Source organism: Camelus bactrianus, chromosome 14 (assembly GCF_048773025.1).
Source record: "Camelus bactrianus isolate YW-2024 breed Bactrian camel chromosome 14, ASM4877302v1, whole genome shotgun sequence".
NCBI lineage: Eukaryota > Metazoa > Chordata > Mammalia > Artiodactyla > Camelidae > Camelus > Camelus bactrianus.
The window spans coordinates 9,738,099-9,754,655 of record NC_133552.1 but is presented as its reverse complement, the minus strand read 5'-3'; the positions used below and the strand labels follow the sequence as shown (position 1 = coordinate 9,754,655).

The following is a 16,557-nucleotide window of genomic DNA, read 5'->3' as shown; positions in this document are numbered from 1 at the left end:
TCACTTGAAAGAGTTGGATATAATCCGGATACAGCTCAGAATTAAGATATAATCTTACATATGATAGGAAGCCTTAAAATACAGATGAGACTAGTTAATTCACATACGAAATATTTATTGAATGCTTTTTAAGAACACTGTGCTAATTCTAGAAGCCTATGGACTCCTTATTTTCTGTTAATTCTTAAATAAGAAATGGACCCCCTCCTTGATTTCACTGGTACTAAATGAGTTTAAATGATGGTTTATGGATCTTTTAGAGTTTCATTCCTCAATGAAGTTATAAGTTGATTAGGAGAAAAATACGGGCCTTAAGAGTTTTACACAGTAAGAATGCATGTTAAATTATCTTATTTCCAAATGTGAATACATTGCATGTATAAATTAATATTTATTTATGCAAACTTTGATGGCGATGGAAAAAACACATAGATATGCTTACACACTTGGATTAATTTCCTTTGTTTTTTGCTTTGAAAAAGAACAGAATAAAGGTTGTATTCATCCAATTTCTTACACTTCAACAACACTATAACTGCCTTTTAAAAATGTTTGTAATAGCTCAGCATAAATATGTAAATGACAATTTTGACTTTAATTCATTGCCTTTTGTTGGATTAAGACCCTAAATGAAATGATACCATGACATTTGTATATTCAATACTATGAGTGGCAGTGATGGGAAAAAGCTGAAGAAAAGGGATTAAAATCAGAAACACATATACCTACGTAATAACCTGATCATAACATTTTTTCTTAACAGGAAAAAATGGGAAAAATGAGAAAACAAACGTATTTCATTGTTTTGAAAACAACCACTTTTAAAAACAAAAGCCCAAATAAACGAATAACAAATCTTTATATTTAACAATAGTTAAGTAGTACCAACTGTAAAATTCACTCTGCTCTCAAGCTGTTCCTGGATATTGTGTGTGTGTTGGTTTAATCTAATGTGTATTGTTGCGTATTATCCCCAGGCATAGTCAAGTAAAAGCTAAGGCTGTACAGAAAAGCCTACATTTTAAATGGGTCTTGTCATTAATGCTTTATTAATTGCCCCAGGCTACGTAAACCCAAAGCTGGGCAAGCTATAACAATATGACACATTAAGGTCAAATCCAATTCCTGCTGTGTTTTATGGAATGGGCCAAATATTGAGTTAACAGCAGGAAAGGCAATTTATGGGTTTTTCTTTCCATCTCCTGATTATTCGATCTAAATTAGTTAGGAATTTTTTGAAATAAGAAAAACACCTTAACTGAACAATATAAAAGAATCCTGAATCATTTTCTGCGCGGCTCAAAATTCTTTCCCTTAGTTTTCTTTTAGGTGAGATGCACCACGTAACCTTAAAAGACGACGGACCAGAGCTGCAGAATAAAATGTCTTATATACCTGTTTAATTGAAACAAATCAAAATTTGACATATTTTGAAATTAACAAATATCAACAAATAAAAGAGCCCACCTTTACATCTGAAGTATCTCTCTGACTAGTTCTCCAAGACCTCGCGACTGATGAGAAGGTTCGATTAGGATGGTCAAATTTTCCGTCATTTGCATTGAGGAAGAAGGTTGTGAAAGGTTCCTAAACAAAAACAAAAGCAAAAACAAACAACCAAACAAAAAGAATTAAGGATATGACTCTTCTGAACACAATTGCTCTTGTTCCTTTGTAAAGTATGACTTTAAAATAAAAAAAACCCTTCTGAGGCAGAAACGGTGCAGGGTCCTGGAAGGATGCCCACACTAAGGAGTCAGGGGGTACTGGTCTGGGCCTGTCTGGGCGACTGGGTCACCTGTCACTCTGCAACCTTGGCAGATCATTTTGCTTCTTGGCCTTTAGTCTTCTGATTTGTAAAACGATGGTGACTTTATGATAAATGATTTTGCATGATTGTCAATATATAATTTAGAGTTTCTTTCTCATAACTAAGGCCATACATAGTAACACTGTAATAAGAAAAAGTTTAAACTACTTAATTTATCTTAAAAGAGCCTGAATGATCTAGAATCTGCTAAACTCTCATCTCTTACCGTCCTTAGCCCTCTAACCCCCTCAATCCTGACTTGGTTAAGTTCTTTTTACCCTTTAAGTCTCAGCCAAGATGTAATTTTCTCTGAAAGGCTGTCCTTGATCTGCCAAGCTCTCCAGGGTGCTCAAATAGCAACAGGTATTTCCTCAAACACACCACTGAAGCATCTGTCACACTGTTGCTGACTTCTAACCTATTTTCCCCACTGCATGAAGAGGTTCCACATCTAACATATTCTCTGTTTGATGTCCAGCACTTAGAATAACTACCTCCTGGTACATAGAAGTTGCTTGATATATAATCTACTGAAGGAATGAATGAAATAAAGTTAGCATAAATCAGACTAGACAAACTCTAGTCCTTTTAGTTTTCTGTGACTATCACCTTACGATAACATGGTATAAATATTACCTTATGATAACACGGCATCTGTCACTGAGTATATGTTCCCATAGCAGGAAACCTAGGAAAATAACTTTATTACAGGGTCCTTATGCATTTCATTTTAACGCTTTTTCTGTAGTTTTTATGTTAGGAGAGAGGCATTATTTCTGATGTCATTAAGTTTGCCTCCAAATTTAAAAAGGATTAAATAACTGTCATTCTTACTAAGGATTTCTTAGAAAACATCAAGTATAACAAAGATGAACGTATATTTCCTTTCCCATGGTTCAATCCTTCTCCCTTAAGTCTAGGATAAATGATGTGTCACTCCTAGGTTCAATAATGCTAAGAAATCTTTCCTAAATATTTACTTTTTTTTCTTTAATATGTAAACTGTTCATTCTTTTATATCCATACAACATTATTTTGCCTTTTTAAACTACTCTTTTTGCCACTAGTCGTGAGGTCCAGCTGACAGGCAATAGCTACAAAAATTCATCTTCTCAGTATCTTCCTGAAATTCAGTGTGGCTAGATGTCATCAACTTTGTAAGTTTGTAATGTATCATCAACTTTCATGTTTAGTGTTGAATGACAGAAAAGTATGATGAAAGAGATGAGATGAAGGATGATGTAACACTATTCAGGTAAGTGGGGCATTACTGACTTACCTGAAACTCAGATATGCATCCAGGAAGTTCATACTGTTGTTTAAGATTTTAAGTGATACGAGAGACAAACAGATGTCACCAAAATTAAGTTAGAAAAAAATTATGAGATGTCTTTCACTAATTAATTTGCTTTGTAGATTTTTGACTCACTATTGAACATAAGGTAGTTCATGCAGTATATCTTATCATACTAAATTAAATTAAAATAACAATTTTAGAAGTAGCAAGGGTAAATCGAATGAAATATGGCAGATCTTGGTGGAACCATTTACCTTTCTCAGGCTAGTTACTTAACCTCAGGTAAGGAGTGGTGTTAAGTAACTGTATCTCAGTTCCTTCATCTACTTAATTGGGAATGACAATACGTTGGGGGTAATTATGGGAATTAAATAAGATAAAATTATTTTGAGAAAGCTTGAAGTATCTTACCCAACACAGAGTTATGAAGATGGCTACCAGCCTCACATACTATATCAAGTATTCACTGCTGGGCTCCACCCCAGACTACCAGTTCGCTAGACCCCCAACCAGACTCTAAGGTCTTTAGGTCTTATTGACCCCTCTATCCTTAGTACCAAGCACAGTGCTTGGTTCATAGTTAGTATTTAATAAATTTCTGTTGAACATACCTAAACATAGAAGGTACTGTTGGGAGAAGGGGTGTGGTTGGATAGGAGTAAGATACAGTTTTTCTTGTCAGTTCTTAACCACTAGTTTGACCAAAAAGTTGCATCTTCAGAATCTACTTCTTCATTATTCTAGGATGCTGATGACATTTATTTATTCTCTGTAGTTGGTAGGCAGAGAACAATTTAGAGGGACCAGACTTGTCACCATGATTTTTACCCTATTAAATAGATTTGAGTAAAGACCTATTCATACATGCAAAGTCTTACTTCTTATCATCAGCCATTAAAAGCTGATCTTTACCTCAATCTAAATGATAAAATCCTTCCTTAGTTTTCATGCCTTAATGAAGGCTTGCCAAGAAAAGTGCAGATGGGCACAGAAAATAAATCTGAAATTGAAGAATTACTATTTCTGGTCGTGAAGTTTATGAATTTGGTGGTACCTAAAAGCAGAGAATATTGGAGAATTCCAGAGTTAACTGTTTTATGTAGCTTTTAAAAAGATCTGATTAACAGCTGTTTTAGAGTCCCCAAATTACTTTACTGACACATACTCTCACTATTCCTGAAGGCCTCCAGCTGCTACAGTGGTAGAGAAGTAATAGAAATGGATAACCTATTTGTTTATAAGTGGGTATTGATCTTGCAAGCTCTGATTACTGTGGAGATTACTTTTTTCCATGTATCTTCCTATTACCTTCAAGGCATATGCAAAGACTTTCTGTTGCATTTGACTCATGCCTGACTAACACAGAGGGTCAAGTGCTATATTAAGTTTAAGAAACTTTTATATTTATTCACCTGACATATGTTGATAAATCGTTTCCTCTGTGTACATTACCACATTAGATATTTTATCATTCTACTAGAAGAGCTTTTGGCTTAGGAGATAAGATAGACAAATACATAAATATTAAACAGAAATTTCAGAAATTAAAATACTTACACTCAGTGGGCTTTTAAGAACTTCAGGTTAGGCCCTGCAGTATGAATGAATGGCTGATGGCAGACTTCCCTCTCCTGACTAGATCTACCCCAGCCTTCGGACCCTGAGTGTTATTCATCCTGGGCAATCAAAACCCGTGCCTCCGACCCTCTTCTCGTTGGCCAACGCCTTTATTCTTCTGTCTTTTATGACTTTGGCTCAGTCATCTCATAAGACTCTCTTCTTACATCCCTCTCCCCTTATAGTTTTCTTCTTTTCTTTCTCTTCATTTCATTTGAAACAACTCCATCCATGAGTGACAGGTAGTGCTTGGGACATAACTTTATTAAACAAAAGATGTAAACTTTGAAGCATTATGAAGCATAATAAAGACTAATGGGATGGGAAGTAAGAATTACTGAGCACCTTTCTATGCTCAGCACCTCATTATCTCAGTTCACTCAATCCTCACCATTATCCTTCTAGTAGGTATTAATCATTCCTGTTTTATACCTGAGAAGGATCACATTCTAGGAAATAGAGGAACCATTATTTCTACCATGCTTAGTCTAACTTCAGAAGTTTATTTTGCTTTTAAAAGAGACCAGAAGTATCTTTTAGAATCTTCAGAAAGTCTCCATTAACCTATGTACCTACTATACACCAGTCCCTTGGTTGAGAATCTTTCATCTTCTAAGTAAACATGCATTGTCCATAAGCATCAGTGAACAAGAGAAACACGACCACAATATTTCATATTCAACAGCATTATCTTTTCCTTTTAATTACAACACCTGCAAAAGTGTTTCTACTGTTTTTTTTCCATTACAAATATATACTGTCAAAGATCTATTATGGTTTAAACAGGCTCTTGGGTAGGCTTTCAAAGCAATCTATAATTTATAAAGTCCCAGATTCTAAACAACTGATTTATAAATTAACTTTTGCTGTACAACCTACTTAACTTCCTAAGAACTATGATCAAATGTTTGACAAATTTTGAATCGGTATTTTGAATATACTGAATTTGGAAGGTGAATAGGTTACTAAAGATGTAAAGGTCAGAGAGTTAAGATTTAATTACTTCTGTGTATATGTTATATATTCAGGGTAGGATTTAAAGCAAAAACATTCCAAGTAAAATGTGTTCTTTTATACTAGTTAATATCTGAAGAAACTCTATAAACTCTGCTATGATAGTTTATTCATCATTTGTCCAATGGCAGCTAGCAAAGAAACAGCCTTTTCAGAGTCTTGTAATTTAGACAAGTGACTCACCGGTAGTGTGTCTAAAATAATATTTTTAATTTAAAGTAATGAGGTATGTAGTTAATTCTCATTTTAAATCAATTATTATTATTGTCATACTAAATATATTGACTGAAACTCACAATGCGTTTGAAGGCTTTGGGTCTAAAAGGTTTGAAAGGTAAAGGGCAGATACTTATTTTAATCTGTATTTTGTTTTTATGAACAAATTCTTAGTGACAGAAATTTTAATGCATTTTCTACTTCATAAACTCCTTGGAATGGGAGTGAGGAAATCACAATTCCCTGGGCCATTAGGTTAAACGCTTAGTAAGCTATTAGCCCACGATACTTCTATTTATAACAGCATGACATAAGATGACATAAGACGTGTTGGCTAAATGAATCCCTATAAAAGCAATCCTATAGATCTGTTCTGTCAATAGAGTGGCCACCGGCCATGTGTGACTACTGAGTACTTGGAATAGAGCTAGTGCAAACTGAATTCTGGATTTCAGAGAATTAATACCTAAAACATCTAAAATACCTCACTAATAATCATTCTGTTGATTACATGTTGAAATCATAACATTTTGGATATACTGGGCTTTTTTTTCTCCTTTACTGAAGTATAATTGCTATATACTATTATATGTTACAGGCATACAACATAGTGACTTATAGTTTTATACTCCATTTATAGTTATTATAAAATATTGGCTATATTTTATGATATGCATGTGTTGTACAATATATCCTTGTAGCTTGTTTTGTACTTAATAGTTTGTACCTCTTACTTCCCTACCCCTGTGTTGCCCCTCCCCGCTTCCTAACAAATATATTTATAAAATTCATCTCACCTTTTTCTTTTTACTCTTAAATGTGACTACTAGAACGTTTAAATTACATACGTAAGTGGCTTGCATTAAATTTCTACACAGCACCACACAGACAATACTAAAAGGGCATGTGTGGGATAAATATGATAGCATTTCTGTCCTGCCCTTTAGAGTTTCAAATTTGTATTCCTTTTCACTGCAATAGGTCATCAACTTAGGGGTGAATTATGATTTATTACTTATAAAATGTTTAACTCATCAGGGATAGGAGAGTGTTCATGTAAATCAAGTTGCTGATAACAAGTATATGAACTCACACTTGAATTCTTATAAATCTAACTTCAGACTAATTTAATTACACAAAATCCATTGAATACCATTTTCTATATTTATATATAAATATAAACAAACAAACAAACAAATAAAAAATATACATATATAGCATGTAACCCACTTGATAATGTTTTTAAGAAATGGTTCTGACTTTTTTAATCCCCTAAAAACCCGAGAAAGGTGTCTTACACCCCTTGACCATGCTGGCTCACTATAGCAGTGATTGTTTTTTGCTTTTAGTTTTCTTGCCAGTATCTTTGTGAGAGCAAATGAAATAAGAACATACTTTATGCCCATGGTAAAGGACATCAGCTGTTTCAGATCCTGACTGGGAAATTTTTGTATTTAGTTTTGACCTGTGGCTGAAACTACAGGAGAGAAGCTATAAAGTTCTCTCTATGTACGTGTGTCTATAATTGAGAAACGCCTTTACCTCTTGCATGAGTGTGAAGTATTTTTTTTATCTGGAGAATACTAATAAACTATTCCAACCCATAAACTACAGGGGCTCTGCTCTGATTGGCTTATAATGGTAAACAGGCATTTATATAAATCTAATATCCCCCCAGATTAACATAAAATAAAGAAATAGAACCTCTCATTCTTTAAAAGTGCTAAAGTTAAAAAATACTTCCTAAGAAACTGCTAGCTCAGAAACATTTTTATAAAAGAATCCAAGTTGACATAATTAAGGTGAGTTTCTGAACAAATCAGACCAGTAACTTTTGCCTAAAAAAGAAAGTTTTATGTCATTTCCTTTCGTTTACAGAGTTTTTTTTTTTTTAAAAATAAGATTTCAGTTTGTTTTCTCACAGGGTAGCTAATCTAAACTTCTTTGATTTCTTATGTTGGTTTGGGATTATGAAAAATATAAAATATATGTTCAATTAAACTGAATCATAATTCTGACAGTTTTTTGGATACCAGTAATTGATATCAGTGATTTTTCAAGTTACCTAAAACATAACACATACCGCACATTGGCAGTAAGTTCAGTTTCTCTCCACTGTGGAGAGAATGCTTGAGGAAGACCTCCAAACCAAAGCTGTCATTCAGGCAGTGGGAAAAAGTACCTTGAAAAGCAGGAGGTGCCCTCCTGTGTATGCACGTTTTCATGGATGCTGCTTATCAATGTGTTTCTGAGGCAAAAAAGCCCCATGCAGCAGAGTGGTCTGAAGTCTATTTTGGTAATAGGCGAAAATATTGATGGGATTGATTTAGAAACCTGATTTAGCATTCTATAATACTTCTCAGTTGCTTACAGTTTGACAAAAACCAGACCATCTGACTCCAGTAGTTGCTCTCAACTAGGCTGGATCGGAGAAAGCAAGAGAAAAGGCAAACAGATTTGCTAAGAGCTTTTGCCATATTCTAGATGAGAAATAATGCGAACCTGAACTAAGGAAGTGCCAGCGTTAACAGAGAAAAGGAGATGGACTGTAGCTGGTAGGACCTATTTCCTGTGATGTCGGATTGGATTTAAGGGGCTGATAACCTAGAGAAAACATCTAGGTCAGGTAACTGGGTGCGAGATCAAGCCGATCATTTAGGTAAGAAATCGGTAGGAACCCCGGCAGGAGGGAGAGGAGGAGTTCATTTTGGAAATGGTCTTTACAGTATTATGAGACGTCCAGGTAGAAAAATCCAGTGGGATATAGACATAAACAAACAAACAAACAAGACCTAGGTCAGGAGTCCAAGAGAAATGTCTGCAACAAAGATAGAAGCTGGAAGTCATTAGTTTTTAACCGAATGACAGAGTCCAGATTAAAGGACATGGAAAAATCCTTAGGAATCGAAATACTGAGGAAAAAGACATCTGAGCATGAGACTGCGCAGGACAGTGAGCATGATAGGAGGGAAACCAGAAGAGGATATTGTCAGAGGAGCCACAAGAGGGAAGAATTTCAAGTAGGAGGAAGCGAGCAATGGTGCCAAATGCTTCAGATACATCATGGTAAGAAGTGGGAAGCTCTGTCACACGACCTTTGACCTCTACAGGGACAACTCAGTAAAGTGATGGGTGTGGAACCTAAGTCAACCAGGCCAAAGATCGCATGGGAGGTGATGAAGTAGAGACAAGCAGAGCAGAGCAGCACACTTGCCAACGCGGGGGGAGACATGGGAAGTCACTGCAGAGTGGGCGGGAGCTGCAAGTTGTGCGTATGTACATACATTATGTATGTATGTATGTATGTATGTATGTATGTATTTAAAAGATTGAAGAGACTTGGATATAGTTATGTTTCAGGAGAAAGAGAAAGTAAATGAAACTAGTCTTCAAAACCATTTAGAAAACTGTTTTTAAAATATACCATCCAAGATGCAAGGTTGAGAGGGCTGAGGAGACTGCCAGCCTGTGACAGTGGGAAAGGAAACTTCAGATATTAAGGATGCACTCCAGGACTTTGGTTCCTTTTATAACTGGTTCAGGTTTAAGAAACTAACAATAATCTACCTTTCTAACCCGACTTTGCAAATAAGACAACTCATTAACAAAAAGGATTCAGGTTCTGCTAGAGGTTGGAATCTCTCATTTCTACTTCACTGGCCTCTAATCTTTGTTTAAAACAAATAGCAAGTATACTTGATTTTTATTTAATTTACTTATGTTAAATACTTTAAGATTTAAGGCAAACCACAACTTGATGAAGACACTCACAATTCGAACAAGCCAGGATAAGGTGGACGTTGCTGTTGAATAATGTGTGTTATAATGGTAGGGTGGACTTTGATCATCTTCCCACGTCTCGTAACGCTCTGCGTAAAACACAGCTCTCTTTGGGTTCAAAGCACCAATTGGCTGAAAAAAAGAAAAAGCAGCATTCTGTTTAATACAGTCATATTAGCTTTTCTACAGTATGACTCTTTACCTGAAAGTATTTACTGTTAATTCGTTTAATTATAGAACATAAAGAACTTATTTTGTATTACATTTTTATCTAGTTCGGTTCTGATACTGCAGTCAAATGCTCTACCACTGAGCTATACCCCTTCTGCTTGGCTCTGATACTGATATTTGATTTTGATAACCACTACACTTGCTAAAAATCACTGAAGATGATTATTTATGTATGCAAGGTTTCTAGGTTTTACTGAAAGTTTCAGTAAAGTAGATTACAGAGATGATCTAGTATAAACCGTTAAGGCAAAATCAGTATTTGATGTTATTTTCCTGTCTACTTAATCACAACCATAATGAACATTTAGCTTGATCACAGCAAATACAGTGAGGAGAAAGTGAAGCAGTTGACCACATGACAGTCACTTTGGAGAAAACCTTGTCTTAATAGCCTGTCACCCAGAGTGTGAAACACAACAATCACTCATATGGAAACCCTGTCGGAATGTTAATCCCACTCTGTCATTATACAGATGATGTAATATCCTTTTTATGAAGTTAAACTGCAAACCTAAGGCTGATGGGAATAATCCAGACAATTCAGATTCCCTGGGAAGCATTCCGCTAAGGCCACCAAGCCTTGTTCCATCAATTCCATCACACCACCATTATAACATTAATCCCTTTAGCTGAGCATACAGTAAAATGCTCAGGATACAATATATGTATTTTTTTTTCAATAAAGCATGTCTTAGTTGAATCATTGTCTCAAACTTCCAGCACACATCATTAAGAATTTCTAGCATATAGTCCTCATGATTTCAAACAGCAAATTGCCTTAGCTTAGGTTTTTGTCTGATTTTGGTTTAATGACATATGGAATACATTCATATGATACCTAATAGCAACATTATTTTGTTTTGGAAGGCATACTACAAAAAATAAATGTTTCTGTAGAAAACAAAAGATGAATACTAATCATAATATATAATCCCTTTACTTCAAAATTTAATATTACTAGTTAGCTATGAAGTTCCCCCAAGGCTTAATTTTAACATGAGAAGTAGTAGAAAATTAGTGTTTCAATGAGACAAATAATATTACACAAGAGAGAAAGATTCATTTATAAATTGCTTGCAAGCTTTTTCTTTTGGTCCCAGGGGACTAATTCAAACAATACAATGATGTCAGCAATTGTTAGTACTTTCCATGATAAACTCTTATTTGCAAATATTCTTATTCTAAATATTAAAAGTATTTACAAATTATGTTAATTTTCCTTAAACTTAATTATGACTTAACAAAGACTAAATTATTGAATTACTTAATTTTTTAAAACTTTGGTTTAAATGTATTTTTAAATATTCTAAGGCTTAAACTTTATTCTGTGCTAAATGTCACTGATCATTTTTCAAATGTTATTACTTGCATATAAAAAGGCAATGTGATTTCATTAAATGTCACATAAAATGTTAATAATATTTAAAACAAATACATAATTACTTTTTTGGTAAAAGAATAATTACTATAATGAAATGAATGTGAGTTCTGTTACTGGATTGATACAGTAAGTTTTTCATTTAAAATGGCCTACATATTTTATACTTTTCTACATGAGCAGGTATTTGCTCTTCTAACTCAATATTATTAAGTAAATTTTTTCAAAGCATTTAAAATGTTTAGTGCTTCATTCTGTGCTGAATACGCTCGAAGATCCTTCACATGCATAAAATGTCTGCACAATCCCTCAGGACTGCCCTTACCTGATATTGCTTGTTCTGTAAGACCTCACAAAACCAAAACCCCAAAAAGGGCCTCATGGCCCTTTCTCTTAATCTTTTCCAGGCTTCTCCTAAACTACTGGAAAAGGGATAAAATAAATATTTACAGTTTTTATTTTACTCAAGTTTCATCAAAGTCATTTTATTGGAGTGTTTTACAGAATAACACATTGTAGGAAACAGCTGCCCTGTATTAAAGTCTATGTATGCCTCCAAGAGTAACTCCTTAAAATACATGTCTAATTTTGAATTTTTATCTAGTGCATTTAAAAATAAATTTTATAAAACAAATGTAAATAACTTGGTTTGTATTCAATATTTTTCTATTATTTTGATCTGATCAAGAAGCAATAAATCATTCAAAGGAAAAATTCTAAAAAATACCTATTTGGGAAGTGAGAGTTACATCACAGATGACATCTTTCCTTATGAGATCCAAATAGATGTAATATCTAACCATCTACCTACCTATCTTATCTCCTACCTACCCTAGTAATTAATCATCCACCTATCTACTTAACCTACATATAAACTGATAAGGTTATAAGTTTGTTACTATTTTAAAAACTGAGCAAATAATACAATGTCAATACCATCTGGATTTAGTAAATAAATAAGGTAGAATTCTGGCAAAAAAACACTAAAACTACACTTAATGAAATTTATATTTATTTTGTTGCAATCTTTTTTAGTTTTTATTTTAATTACTGTAGCAATAATCAGTTTCATTTTCATTTTCGTTAAAACAGTAGGCTTTTAGACACAGCCACCTCTGTACTTTCAAAGGTTCCCACGTGAAGAGTGTAACTGCAGGTTTAGAACTTGCTATTGGATTTGTTGTTATTTTGTCCTTGTGAGTTTGTATGTTACAAGTTGACACTAACAGGTAACAGAAAATGATGCAGATAGCAATGCAAAATTAAAAAAAAATTCTACCTTTACAATGCTTTATCATTATAATTCAATTTCTAAAACTGCTATAAAGCTTATATAGATTGCAAAAAGCTCTATTTTCAACATAAAATTGATGGAAAATTACATGTGTAACATTACTATATCTACATCAAACTACTGAATTTATTGAAGAAATGATGTTGAGGATTTTCTGTTATCAGCTGATTTCTCCTTTTCGAATACAAATACGTTTGTCTCTGCCTTAAATACCACAAATAGCTTTGTTTTCCTGATAAACTGTGATTTTATTATATGGAACAAAAATCCTGATAGATATTTATGGAGATTTACATTATATTAAAGGTTCTGAGAAATATTATTGTAAACAGCATTATTTCTGTTCACTCCAGTGTTTATCTGTCTGTCTGTCTGTCTATCTATCTATCTATTTTTACTAGACCCTCATTCTTCCTTTTGTTTTCCTGTTAACATGCAATAGAATTAGTGTTCCTTGTTATGTCCTTTGAAAAATTCTGGTTAGAATCATAGTTCATATTTTTGAGTGCTAAGTTTTTCTTTGGTTTCATTTTCCTATTTTCTTTCCCTTTCTGTTCTCTTAGTTTTGATCTATCAATGTTTTTCTATTTAATAAAACCATCCACGTTTTATCAAGTCTTTTCTATGGGATAGGTATATAAATTAAATAAAATAGGTAAAAAATGAGCAATAAAAATTATTTAAAAATACTTATTGGGTAAATGGTACTATATGAGACACTAAAAGGACTCTAGAAAATATCAAAGTCTGAGCATAGAGTTGGATTGATTTGAATAAATAAACAAAAAATAAATGTGGACTGATCAGAGATATGGGCAATGCCATTAAAATAGATTAAAAACTGTAAGAATAAAAAGAGTTTTCAAGGAAAAATCTAAGGTCCAATTAAATTAATAACACTGAATTCTAGCATATCAAAAAACTTGAAACTATGATATTCATGGCACTGGGATTCTATTTATATACATATAATGTTTAAGAGTTCACTATTGCTGCTGCAACTGCTAATGATACTAGATATTTGTGTAAGATATTGTCCACAGCCATTTTCTAGATTGATTTTCAAAAGTCTGTGAGGCAGACACAGCATTCATTATGAACCTAATTTCATGACGAGGAAACAGGAGGTACACCTGAGTCTCTGCTCTTTCCACAACACTGCACTGCTTTTTCATTGCTAAATATGAAATTCTGAACCTATGTCATTTTTTTCTTCTATAACTGCCTACAAGATTCTTCATCCATCATGGATCCTCAGAAATGGAACGAACTTTACAGGTTCAGCTCTCTTACGTTTTAGATAAGGGTAATGAAGAAAAGGAAAATCAAATCAAGATCACAGTGCTGGTTGATGGCTACACACGTTACAGAACCAGCTGAGGCTTTGTACAGCTGCTTAATTTGTTTGACTTCTAAGGATTGCTTTTAGTTAGTTCAACACCCACTACCTCTGAGCTTCTAAAATATCTAAGTTATCTTGTTATCTTGCATTATAATAACAAGGGCTTCGAAATCCTTAGAAGATGCTTCAAGAATTCTTGCCTTTCTTGTTTTTTCAGTCATGAGCTACCTATCATCATTCTTAAAATCCTCAGTTATGACAATACAGAAATCATACCTACAGATGCTTCTGTGCTCAAGTAAATTCCCTGCTTCTCTTCTTATCTGACTGGGGAATTTCAACTCATTCCTCTGGAAGCAGCTCAAATACCATCTGTGAAGCTCTACATGTCACCATCTGGTGATAGTTAGGCAAGTTTATAACTTTTTTTATCCAGTAGACAAACCCTTCAAGGGAAAGCCCTACATTTTGTTCATCTCTGTACCCTCAGTATCTGGCTCTTTTTAGATGCATCATAAATCCTGAATGAATGAAGACTGATTGATCTGATAGTATAATACTCTAAATTTCCACGTGGAAATTTTAGACAACATTTTTAGGCAAAATCAAAAGACAACACGATGAAAAATATTTATAGCACATAAGATAAAAGGCTAGTTTCCTTAAAAAAAAAAGAGCTCTTACTATTCAATAAGAAACTAAGAAATGTTCTAATTATATAAATGAGCAAATGAGATGTATAGGGAATTCACAGAAAAAAGAATGCAGATTTCCAACATGTGTAGAAAAAAAATTACCAGCTCATACAAGGTACTGGGTATCTTGTTTTTCTGTTGAGCATCCATTATTCCTTCTTCCTTTATGAACCACTCCTTCTCTACTCTTGGTCTACCTGGTTAGGGTGGGCTGAGTCTATCTATTTTCAGACCTTTTTGGTAGACATGTGATCCAGACCTGTCAGTCAGCATATTCTATTCAAATGGCCATGAATATCGTTACAGAAATGAGTATGTGATTCTCGTTATTCCAATGAAACCTTGCTGAGACAACCTGGGAAAGAAGCATTCTCTGTGTCTGGTGGGGTTACAAAGGCATCACTGCTATAACATAGGGAAGCCTGCCTGAGAATGACGCCAGTGCAGAAAAGTAACAGCGATGTGGCATCCTATGACACTGGTGAGCCCTTGGATCCAGTTTTCCTGATCTGACCCATCCCTGTATTTCTCAGTTATATGAGCCAGAACAACTTTATATTTCAAATTAAACCAGTTTAAGTTGATTTCCTGTAACTTACAACCAAAGATCAGAAGTACACTCAAAATGTGAAAAAAAAATTATTTTTATTCATTAGATTATCAAAAATGATTAAGTTTCACAATATTCAGTGTTGGCCAGGGTATAGCAAAACATGACATCTCATGATGCTGTTGGTAGGAATCCAGTTGGTATGAATTTCTTGTGGTAATACTTCTTACAAAATGCATGTTTTTGATCTAGCAATTCCATTTTGAGGAATTTACAAAATGGAAAGAATAAAATACAGGGATACTTTCACAGATTTGCTTGAAAAGGCAAACAAAAACTGGAAGTAGTTTAAATTTCCAATAGGGAACTGGTTACATAAATGATGATACATCCACAGTACTGTATATTATTCCACTAATCAAAAAGGCTGGTTAGAAAAAATTCCAAGATAAATTGCTCTTATAAATATTGAGTACCTACTATGTGTCAAAAATTGTGCTAGACCTTAGAATAAGACAAACGAGGTTGCTGTTCTCATGAAGTTTGCGTTCAAATGCATGTGTGTGTGTTTGTGCATTTAAGTGTTTGTGTATATGTCTGACTGCCTGCCTGTAGAGACAGAGACAGACAAAATCTAAATAAACAATTTGGTAAATGAGAAAATACCAGAGATAAGTGCTCTACTGACAATTAAAACAGTAACAGGATAGCAGCAACTGGGTGATAGGGAAGGCATCTCTCAAGAACCTCTGGGAGAGACATGAATGACCAGAGAAAGCCAGTCATAAGAAATTCTGGAGTAAGAGAATTCAAGACAGAGAATAGCTAGTGCAAAGGCTCGAAGGGGGACCTGTGACATGTTCAAGGAACAGAAAGAAAAGCAGTGTGACCTGAGCATAACAGACGAGTAGAAGACTTTATGAGACGAGGTGAGAAAGCAGGTATTGTTATATCATATGGCTTTGTAGACCAGAGTGATGAAATACATTTTATGGTAAGTGCAGTGGAAAGTCACTGAATGGTTTTAAGCAGGAGAGAAACACGATCCGAGTTAGGCTTTAGAAAGGTGCCTCCATGGTTCTGTGGAGAATGGATTATAGATAACATTAAATTATCATGACTAGTACCAGGATTGAAAAAAGTCAGTTGCAAAAACAGCATCATTTAGCATTATCAATGTTTTTTTAAAAATCCTATGGTATATATGTAATATATTTTTGCTTAAATATTGAGAAAAAATCTTGAAGAGTATACATGAAACTACAACAATAGTTGTCTCTGGGGAGTGAAAATAATGAAGATTTTTAGTTTTCTGTCACCCTTTTATTTACTG

At 34.1% G+C, this 16,557-nt stretch overlaps 1 protein-coding gene across 13 annotated transcripts in view; it reads right to left on the bottom strand.

Annotated features, from left to right (window-relative positions):
- Positions 1–16,557, bottom strand: part of NBEA (neurobeachin) — a 536,549-nt gene that overhangs the window by 63,881 nt on the left and 456,111 nt on the right. For all 13 annotated transcript variants that reach the window (XM_074378046.1, XM_074378047.1, XM_074378045.1 and 10 more), the window contains 2 exons: positions 9,726–9,866; positions 1,468–1,587 (listed from right to left, as the gene is read on the bottom strand). In XM_074378046.1, the coding sequence (XP_074234147.1) occupies positions 1,468–1,587; positions 9,726–9,866 (261 nt within the window). The remainder of the gene's footprint in view (positions 1–1,467; positions 1,588–9,725; positions 9,867–16,557) is intronic.